This window comes from Lactuca saligna, chromosome 2, assembly GCF_052625555.1.
Source record: "Lactuca saligna cultivar CGN05327 chromosome 2, ASM5262555v1, whole genome shotgun sequence".
Taxonomy (NCBI): Eukaryota; Viridiplantae; Streptophyta; class Magnoliopsida; order Asterales; family Asteraceae; genus Lactuca; species Lactuca saligna.
The window spans coordinates 159,005,309-159,016,776 of NC_136418.1; the positions used below are offsets into that span (position 1 = coordinate 159,005,309).

An 11,468-nucleotide genomic window follows, 5' to 3' on the forward strand; every position below is an offset into this window, starting at 1 on the left:
TAGTGATCAAAAGAGACTGATTAAAAGTAAGGGGATTGATATTGCAAATCACTGATAGTTGCAAGTTGGGCTAATGGACTCCTAAAGGAAGGAATTGACGAATTCTATCGAAGCCCATAGAGATTTCTTCCAAGGGGATTTCTAGAAGGATCCCATGGATTGCTTAAGGCCTAAGCGGAGAATTAGGGTTTCCATCTAAAACCCCAGCAACTCAATTATATAAGGATCCATTGGCTACCAGTTTTTGGCCTGATGCTTACAGAGAGAACCCTAGCTAAAATTGGTAGACTCCATCCTCTCTCTCTCTCTCTCTCCCTCTCTCTCTCTCTTGTTCATCCTTTGCTAAGTGGTGTTTGTGAATCCATTAGAGGTGCAACACTTGAGGCACTAAGCTCTTGAAGGTCAAGATCAAACTATCAACAAGAAAGGTATTCTTATAACTCTAATATGATTAGATTTCAGTCTTATGTATGCTAGATTAGGGTTTTGCATTGGAAAAATTAATTTGCATGTATAAATTGAGAAAAAACCTAGATCCAAAGCAATTAGGGTTGCATGTGAACATAGGAATGTTGTAATGCTCAAAACCCATCACTGTTGGAAGGATGTGACCCACCAGGTAGGATCAGCTGGAGTGGATGAGATGTTGTGGGAGGAGTTTGTCAGACGTTTTGACTTGGAGTTTGCACCATCCATTGAGGTGCACCGTTTAGTAAGGGAGTTTCAGTAGAAACAGCAAACCACCGAGACTGTGGCAGAGATCACCACCAAGTTTCGGGAACGAGCACTATTGGTTCCGCAGTATGCTGTGGATGAGGGTATGAGGAGGACGAGGTATCATTCCATGCTGATGGATGATATCTATGAGTTTGTGAGCATTTTAGCGTGCAAAACCCTGAATGAGATGGTGGAAAAGGCCTGGGAGCAGGAGATGGAGTTGGAGCTCTGAACCAAGCAGAAGCTCAAGAAGGTTCAGGAAGTTGTAGGTTAGTCTAAAAATCCTAAGACCTCTAAATCTTCCAGTAGGGGCTAGCAAGCTCGTGGCCGAAGTGCCAGGTGCAGTAAGCCTAACAGTGGGGGTTGTCGAGTAGAGGGCTCGGGATGTTACACGTGTGGATAGCCGAGCCATATGAGTAGAGATTGCCTCAAAAAGGGCTTGATTTGTTTCCACCACAACCAGATCGGCCATAAAAAGGCCGATTGTTCGAGGTTGCAGGGAGGAGGAGGAGCGATGGCGGCGCCTGTGCTCGCCACATTGAGGATCGCTGATGGCCGCCCTGCCAAGGCGGACGCTCTTATGGTGAAGAGCTGTGCATTTCAGTTGACCACAGAGGAGGCTCAAGCAACGCCAGATGTTGTGGCTGGTACGTTGTTTACTTTCCCGCTCGGTACTATTTGTTATGCTTATGTATGTATGTGCTCTTATATAGGGACCTTTTTGGTCAATAGTATGTCGGCTCATGTTCTTTTCGACTTGGGAGCTACCCGATCATTCATATCTCTTACGCTTAGCAAGGAGTTTCGGGATGCTCCGGGGACTTTGGATTCCCCGCTTGAGGTTGAGATTACGGATGACCGCACTGTGTGTGCTGCGAGGGTATATTAGGATTGTGTCCTAAATGTGTTTGGGGAGAGGTACCATGTCGATCTGGTTCTGATACCGTTGCGAGGGGTGAAGGTGATCGTTGGAATGGACTGGTTGGGGGCCAATGGGGCCATGATAGACTGAGAGTGCTAGCTGGTGAGAGTTTGAACCCTAAGTGGGGGAGAACTGGATATTCAGGGAGAGAGGTCCTCGTAGGGGCCAACCTTTTTTCGGTTGTGGGGGCTATTAGACTTCTCCATCAGGTTTGTTTGGGATTTTTGGCATACATCTCAGATACGAGGGTTGAGACGACGACAAATTTTGGTAGTGTACCGATTGTACGAGATTTTCGGTATGTCTTTCCTGAGGAGTTGCCTGGGGTGCCTCCGGAGAGGCAAGTAGAGTTTCGCATTGATTTGGTGTTGAGTGCAAATCCGATAGCTAAGGCACCGTACATGTTAGCTCTTCCTGAGATGCAGGAGCTGTCTAAGAAGCTTTAGGATCTGCTAAACCGAGGGTTTATCCGTCCAGGCAGCTCTCCATGGGGAGCATTGATTCTTTTTGTAAACAAGAAGGATGGATCACATAGGATGTGTATTAATTATCGGGAACAAAGCAAGCTAAAATTGAAAAACCATTATGCGCTTCCGAGGATCGATGATTTATGCGATCAGCTTCAAGGTGCATCTTGGTTTCCAAGATTTATCTTCGGTCGAGGTACCATCAGATGAGGATTAGAGATGAGGATATACTGAAGACAACTTTTAATACTCGGTATGGTCACTATGAGTTTTTGGTTATGTCATTCAGGCTCACCAATTCCCCAGCAGCATTTATGGACCTCATGAACAGACTGTGTAGGCCGATGTTGGACCGATCTGTGATTGTTTTTATTGATGATATCTTGGAGACACTGAGGAAGGAAAAGATTTATGCCAAGTTCTCGAAGTTATATTTCTAGTTGCGTGAGGTGCAGTTATATTTCATTAGACCTAGTTCATCTTTATTGTTGAAGTATGAGCTTGAATTGATTAGGGTTTGAAACGAATTTTAGGTTTGAATCGATTAGAGTTGTTAATCGGTATTGCTACTAGTAGAAACTAATTTTAGATTTTTGGTGATAGTAGTGGTGAACTATGGAGATAGTGGTTTTGGTGGCCAACGGAGGTGATGGAAATCGCATTTGTGGTAGATGATGAGACCTTCCGATATACCGGTCACGAGCCGGTTTGTGGTCTACGTGGCCACAATAGTGGTCTGTGCACATCGCCCTGGGTTCTCGTGGTTGTTCATGTTCGTTGAGCCTCATGCTCTGAAGGACGAAGGAGAACGACGAACGGGAGAAAAGCAAAAGAAGTAGCCGTTGAATGGCTAAATTTTTTAAACAACTTCTATTTTTACCTATAAATACCACATTTTTACACTCATTTTTTACATCATTCTTTTCTTTCTCTATACACTATACACACACAACAATTTCATATCAATCAAAAATGGATCCCAACCAAAACACCCTCCAAACTATAGAAATCGCAAGCCCGATAATGCTTTTGCATTAGACACAACCCCTTACCAATTCCCGACCATGGAATCACCTCAATGTGGTTTTGTCAATTCGCTTCAAACCGGTTCCCCTATCCAACAAACAACATTTTTCCAACAACAATATCAAGTTTTCCTGACCTTCCAACAACAACAACCTTAACAATATCAAGGTTTCCAACAATTCCAACCACAACCATCACAACTCCCTCATTCGCCGTATTATGTTTCGGAAACTCAACATTCACCACCAACTCAACCTAAAAGGAAAAAAGGGAAGAAAAAAAAACAGCACGACCCAACACCATTGTAACGCTCAAAAAATTTCAAATACAATTTTTCATTTTTAAAACCACCCAAAACAAGATTTCACATTTCTCAAACCTAATGTATAAGTTGTTCAAAACACAAGACTACAAAATGTTTGATAATATCCTAGAATCTTCAAAAACATAATCTCCAGCTGGTGTGTACAATCATGTCGGCGCCTTCCCACGATTCTGAGAGGTACCTAAAACACATTTTATACAATACTGTAAGCACAAAACTTCGTAAGTTCCCCAAAATACCACACACACACACAAATAATTAGCCTCTCATGGCTATACTCGATAAGGACCCTCCGGTTGTGTGTCTCAGTGAAGACCCTTCAGTCTCACAGCTCGGGTTGGACCCTCCAATCCAATATCTTAGGAAGACCCTCCGGCCTCACAACTCGGGTTGGACCCTCCAATCCTGTATCTCAGTGAGGACCCTCCGGTCTCACAGATCGGTTTGGACCCTCTAGTCCTAACTTAGTAAGGCGCAGAATAATATAAATCATAAACTGTGACATCCCCAAAATCTCGGCCAGAAAAGACCGGTTTCATTTATGCTTTTTAAACATTTTCAGAGTAAATCCTTTCGATTTTAAAACAGATGCGGAATTTGTTCCCAAAAACAAAACATGATAAAATAGATTTTTTTTATCAAAACATTTCATAAAGAAATATAATTTCATTTCATAATCAAAAATCGGGATGTCATGTTCCGATACAGACCATAAAGCATAAACGATAACATTACAAGTCATTCAACAAATATATACATATACAGACTTGTAAACAAAACAACTTGATGATTCGTCCATCTTATGCCCTTGCGCCACTTCCTGTAATACAATTAAACTGAGTAGGTCAGGCTTGGGGGCCTGGTGAGCATATAGGGATTTCAACCCACAATAAATAATTATATTTAATCTCAACAATCAACAATAAACCCGATTACCCATTCCCGTTATCCTCAATTTATATCCCTAAAAACAACACCTATTATAAGGAACCTAATTTAGGATTTTCATCGGGACGGACATTACTGCCGAAGGGCTTCCTCAACAATAAGTGTCCTAAAGGCAACCATGTGGGGGATAGAGTACACCGGTGAACACATCGTTCACAACACCTACAGGTTATGAGCCTGCTAGCGTTCCACCGAACTGTCTAGAATAGTATGTGGTCGTCATCCATACTCTACTGAATGACTAGAATAACACCAACAACGAGGCCTCTCATCAATTTATTTCATTGCACACCAACTGTCTACCCATGTTCTACCCAACATATTAGTAGATAAAAATATACATGTTTTATACATAATTTTAAAACAAAAACTGTATAGCATGCTCTTTCAATACTCCATTCAAATAGCAAGTAATACGTAAACACATAACAAGAAATTTCAAGGAGAGTCATATAAGTCTATGTATTAGAAGGTAATAATAATACCCTCACATAACCTGTATTCTTAAATACATTAAACGATTACTTGTATAATATCGTCTATTAAAAGGAACTATACACTCACTTGATCAGAAGATGATCGGGTAGCACTACGGCTTGCAGAAATAGTGTTTCTCCGTAGATCTGGAAGATCTTCACAAAAACTGGGCTCCTCGCAGGCAGAGCTTCGGCTTGGAAATCTCACTTCTCGGGATCCTCAGGGCTTTGGAACTTACTTCGGGGCTAGGGAATGATACCGGGGCTTCGGGATATGATTGACATGCAATTCGATGCATGAACTAGAGAGAAGAAAGATTTTGAACAAGAGAAAATGGCTGATCTCGGTTTCTATTTATAGGCTGCTGGGTCTGGGATTACGCTGGGCGTAATTTCAATTTACGTTGGGCGTACTCAGTACGCTGGGCGTAATTAGGTTACACTGGGCGTACTTTGACGTCACTGCCTGCGTCAATTAGTGGCACTCGAGTATTGGTCAGACAAGTTACATCCCTCTAAGTACGCTGGGCATACTCAAATTACGCTCGGTGTAATTTGACTCGTTAAACTTCTAAATTGCGTAACTTTCGCATATGAGCTCCGTTTTCGACGTTCTTTATATCCACGCGTAGGTCAGACCATACTCTACAACTTTCATTTAGACTCTGTCGGCTAATTTTGACTTTTATTTTTATTATTTATTTTTAGAAGGTCGGGATAGAAAAACTTCGTTATAAATTCATAACTTCTTCGTCCGACGTCCGTTCTCGCCTAACTTTTCATCGTTTCGCTACTAACAACGAGATCTTTAATTCTCGTTTAGATTGTTTCGGCTAAAAACCGCTCGATCTCAAATCGAGTATTCAGGCTGCATACTGCCAAGTCGAAAATTCAAAAAATCATAACTTCCTCATATGAAGTCAGATTTGGGCGTTCTATATATATATTCGGAAACCTCGTTTCAACTACTAACATTATCCAAAGATATCGAGTTTATTTTACACTTAAATTTTGACGCTCATTTTATTCTTAATTCATTAAATTATAATAATTAAGAAAATACACACATAATTCACATAGATCACAAATAATAAATTTTTATTATTTCAAATTGGGTTACAAAGGTTAACCTAGACTATTATATTGCTAAAAAAAATAGCAAGCCCATAAACACGGGCATTACATAAACCATAAAGGTAGAATGCATAATATATCACATAACTCAATATAAGTACATAAGAACCTCCGGTCAATACTCCGATAAGACCCTTTGGTCACACAATATTACCACTCAGGTAAGTATAGTGAGAAGACTCACCTTGCGTAGTAAAGCAATATATCCCACACTCGAACTACTGGCCTAGACTCCGCCTATCCATCGTCTCCAAAATCCACAGCTTGACTAAAACCCTAAAGTCAACAGAAGTAAACAATACTACTCATGAACTCGTCGAGTTCCTAAGTCCTTATTAAATCATGAAAACCCGAGTCAACTCTCCGAGTTGCTAGCCAACTCGTCGAGTCCAGAAGATCAGGGAAAAACCCTAACCACTCGTCGAGTTGTCCCAACAACTCGTCGAGTTCACTCTGAATCCAAAAACGGGAAAACCCAACTCAGCTTGTCGAGTTGGATGCCCAACTCGTCGAGTTCAGCCATTACACATTAAAAACTCATTCCAGTCAATTCCAACACTCCAAACTCCAAATCCAACCTCATAGGATGAAGTTAACACATAAAGTTGCTAACTTTACGATCATGCAAGACCTCACAAGGCTAAAACACCCAATACTAAGCTCAAGAAGGGTTTTAAGACATGAAGACGGGTTAAGCTTCATAAAGCTTGAGGCTTTAGGCCTAAAGGGCGTAGTAGTGTCCAGATCTGAGGTCTCAGCTCCATAGCATGCTCACAACCATTAATGAGTTAAGGAGAAGCTAGAAATGGTCATAAACTCTCTAATGGAGAGATCTAACAAACAAGTGATCAAGGTAATGACTTTTTACCTTCAAATGATTGCTACCATTGAGATGATGTCGGATCCAAAGACTCCTTCTTGTTCCAAGCCTTCTACTCTTCAAGGAATGCACCAAAACACACACACTATTAGCTCTAACCACTCTCAAATGGAAGGTACTCGACTAGGGTTTGTCTCAGGGTGATAAAGTGATGAGGGAGGCGGGAACTGAAAGTCAAAATCCTGGTCAAATTAGCTCCAAGTTTAACGATATACGACTCAAATGCACCGAATTTGGAGGATTTGACAACAACCTCCTAAACATACGAAAAAACGAGTCAAATGATTTTGATGTTTTAAAGGCGACTTTGGACCAATTTGAAAAAATAACGCCAACCCGCAAACATTTTCTATATGTGAAACCTTGGCTAAAGTTTAAAGATGCTCTGAAATGGAAAGATCAAATGGAATGAAGTTCACAATCTTCTGGTTCAAAACATTCATGAAAACCCCGATGCAACGTCTTAACTATCAGACGGGTCGAACACATTTCGATATCAACGATGAACCGCTCGACCTTGAAGACGAGTAACCTCTTCGTCGCCCGTTGGAAGAAATAGAGCAAAAAAAAAGCGGCTTCAACGAATTCAAGATCTAGTGTTTTGGATCAATTTGAAGAGAAATTTGCTTGTTATGTTCATGTTCAAAAAACGAAAGCGGAGATATTGAGTCGGGTAGAACAAAAAATGATAGAAACACAATCGGTGATTCAAACAAAAACCGATATGAAAATCTTGAAAATGAAAGCGGATGACCTCGAAGACGAATATTTGGCGCTATTTCTCGCGATAAAAGAGTTTGTTCGAGTCCAACGTAGGGAATAGGGGGTAGTTTTTTTAGTTAAGCTTGGTAAACTTAGGTTTATTATTATTAATGTTATTTTTTTAATTAATGTAATTTTTATTTCTAATGATATTTTTATTTTTTTATTTTAATTAATATAATTTTTATTTTTAATGTTTTTTTTATTTTTTATTTTTTTAATTAATGTAATTTGGTATTTTAAATTAATGAAAACTAGTATTTTTAAAATAAAAAAATTATATGATTTTTATATATTTTTTATTTAAATTTAATTAAAAAAAATAAGATGGAACGATATGTTTAGTGATAGGTATTATATTTTTTATAATAAGATGTGTGGTGATAATGTAACACTCACCACCATAATGATTAATGATGATTATAACAGATCAGAATCTCACTTAACGGTAAATTATATTTAAAAAAATATTATTAAATTAGATAAAATATATTAAGTCGCAAGGGAATGTTAAAATGATAAGTTTTAAAATGATAAAGTTTTAAACAAAGACAGCTTTATCATTGTCTGTATAATTTTTTTTCTAAATATATACAAAATTAATAATCCATTGCCGTTAGGGTCATTTTCACTTTTAGTTATTTTAGTATTGGCCCATTTCTTACTCTAATGTATTTTATAACTTAATACATGCTAAATTTGGTAGTAGAAGTCAAATCCAACCACATTCTAGTAGATTTTGATTCTGATTGTGGGTCTACCAAGTGGAACCCATCTCTCACCGACCGACACACCCCCAAATCAGCCGTGACAATCTCATCTCCAACACATGCAAGCTTTAGGCTTTAGCTTTTGATCACAAAAAAAGCAAAAACAGATATTATGGTTCTAAAATACGAAAACAATTTCTCGATTCTTGTTTCAATGGCTTGAAAGCATTTTCTTGATTTATGCTACTCATATAAACTCTATGTACAAATTGGGTAGACCAGCTGTAAACACCTTCACATCACAATACCCAGATCAATTCCTTAACTACTTCGCGTCGTTTTGTAGAAAAAACAACTTAAACTATTTTGTAATTTTGCGATTTGACTGTAAAGTCGAATCTTTTTTGTATATGCGATGAAGCAGAAACGCGGAATGCAGTAATAGGAGTCAATTTAGGGCAATTCTCTGGTATTTGGTCTCGGTGGAAGAATCACAGTCTTCAGAAAACGCTCGTTTGGTGTTAAACTCCCCGCAATTGTTGGTAATTCTCCGTAAGAAATCTTGATTGGATAGATGGTTGGAAGTTGGAGTTGAGATCACTAACGGCGGCGATGGAATATGGTAGGTGTCCAGCGGCGGAGGTGGGTGCTGCCAATGTGGGAGTGGTCCTGCCAGGAGGAGGTTCTGTAACAAAGGCCCTGCTTTCATCATTGCTTCTAAGAACTTCCCCTTTTCCGGCAACCCTTTTGGCTGAACCACAGGAAACTGCAGTTCCTGCTGCGGCGGCGGTGGCAATTGAACTGGGTTTTCGATGGGTGGAGAGGAAACGATGCTTTCTTCACAGTCTGAGGAAGAGAAGCCACAATTGGCGATGGGTTCATCTTCAATACTTGAAACACCAGATTGTGGCGGGGGTGTGGTGGTTTGAAGGTGTGTGTACCGGCGGTGTTGGTGAAATTGCTGTTGAAGAAGCAATTTATTATCAAGGAGGAGAGACTGGTATTTGCTATAAGCTTCATCTCTTTCTTTAATGGCGTCATTCAGAAGATCTTTGAGTTGATTTAACTGATCATCTCTTGCTCTGATCTCTTCTTGAACCCTGATCCTTGTTGCTTCAAGCTCCATTGTAGTCGACCAAAGTGACTGTGTCAACTCCTCCGCACTCTGTTTCAACCAAATATCAAATTAGAACAAGTTTCAATGTTCTATGAACTGATTATAATCTAATATTAATTCTAAGTAATGAAATTAGGGTTCTTGATCGGGTAGTTGCAGTAAAGATAGGGGGAAAGAAGAACAAGTGAAAAGGGTTAAAGTGGTGACCTTTTCTTTGTGCAAGTATGGCCATTCAAGAACAGAGTTGCGGTGATCTTCCATGAGCAGATGTGATGTGTCTTTTTGAGTGAAGCGATTGGTGTAGTAGAACTGGAGTGGCCTTATAAAGATGCTTTTGGCCTTTGGGTACCAATATTCCTTGGTACTCTGACTAAATGGTTAATAAATTCCAGTTGTTAATAGCAAATTAAGTTGAAAGTAAAGTTTGAACACCTAAAAAGAAAACATATAAACTGTATTATATAAACATACCGATTCAGACTTTACAGGAAATTAAGTGTGAATTGAAATAAATAGACCCCCTAAAACTGTTACCATTTTTTATAATACAAAGGAGCATTTGTTAATTGTTACTTAGAAAATAGGAAATTAATTAAAATGACTTCTATCAGAAAATAACAAATGTTTTTTAATTTTTGGAAAATAACCATTTTTTTCGGGATGGTTTATTCCGGAAGCTGTCCATAATCCGGAATTCTTCTTTTTTTTTTTTTTTTTTTTTTTTTTTTTTTTTTTTTTTTTTTCAAAGAATGTTTCATTGTGAATGCTCTATTTAGGTTTCATCTCCAAATATTTCATCTTTAAATTCTGGAGTTATTATTTTTATTTTTTGAAAAAATATTATTATTTATATCTAAAATGTTAATTTCGAATTGTTTAATATCACTATTTTTCAATTTAATTTTGGTATCTTTTATTTTTCGAAAAAGTATTATTATTTATATCTCAAATGTTTATTTCAAAGTGTTTTATATCATTATTTTTCAATAAAATGTATGATTTTATCCACTAATATATATATATATATATATATATATATATATATATATATATATATATATATATATATATCCTTATTCTAATAAAAGAATATGTTTAATCTACTATTGACAAGTGTCATACAATTAGAACTCCTCATTAATGTTATATATAAATTATCATACCACTTATCAACCTATTAATTATCCATTTCAAATTTCAAATTTTAAATTTTTCACTCTAATTATAATAAATTAATATTTTATTATCTATTTCAAATTTCAAATTTTAAAATTTTTTACTCTAATTACATTAAATTAATAATTGATTCTTTATTTTTAATTTCAAATTAAAATTTTTTTCACTCTAATTATATTAAATTAATAACATTAGATTGAAAAATAAAATAAAATTAATATATACTATAATATGATATAACTTTATTATTTATTTAAATCAACGATTATAATTTGATATAATTAAAAAAATATATTTTAAGTAATAATTTATTTAAAATAATTAATTAATAATTTTGATTTTTTAATATGAAAGTTAAATTAATTTTATAACCGTGTTTCTCACGGGTTATAAACTAGTATATATATACACACACACATTTACTATGTTTGTTTAACTTTTTGTTGGATTTAAATAAAAAAAAATACATTTTTTCTCAAAATTTTGGAATTGTTTATCGAATTTCGGACTTGTTCTTAAAATTTTAGAGTTTTTTTTTTTTTTTTCCGAAATCCAAAATTTCACTAATACAAACTCTAGGGTTTCTTTCTAGGGAATGAGGGTTGATAATTAAAGTAAATCTTAATTATATGGTTGCTTAAATAGGGCCCAAGACCCAAGACCTATGATTTTGAATCCAACCGCCACCATATTGTGGCCAACCCTTTACCATGGTTTGGCCACTTAAACGACATGGGCACACTGTGGTGGTTCTCCATCACTACGTTGCGGTCAGTCGAAACCCCCCAAACTTCAAGACTTAAAATAA

General features: G+C 37.1%; 1 protein-coding gene across 1 annotated transcript; it reads right to left on the reverse strand.

Annotated features, from left to right (window-relative positions):
* Positions 1 to 8,570: 8,570 nt before the first annotated feature.
* LOC145032384 (uncharacterized) lies at positions 8,571 to 9,836 on the reverse strand. The gene is made up of 2 exons (XM_078981165.1): positions 9,692 to 9,836; positions 8,571 to 9,532 (listed from the first exon to the last, which is right to left on the reverse strand). The coding sequence occupies exons 1-2, from the start codon at positions 9,743 to 9,745 to the stop codon at positions 8,816 to 8,818; spliced, it is 771 nt and encodes a 256-aa protein (XP_078837291.1). The 5' UTR covers positions 9,746 to 9,836; the 3' UTR covers positions 8,571 to 8,815.
* Positions 9,837 to 11,468: the final 1,632 nt, after the last annotated feature.

Bases quoted from the DNA above. Each gene is read 5' to 3' on its own strand.
- LOC145032384 (XM_078981165.1), bottom strand. From the start codon at position 9,745: ATGGAAGATCACCGCAACTCTGTTCTTGAATGGCCATACTTGCACAAA. The intron at 9,533-9,691 runs GTCACCACTTTA...TGGTTGAAACAG, and splicing joins CATACTTGCACAAAGAAAAG to AGTGCGGAGGAGTTGACACA.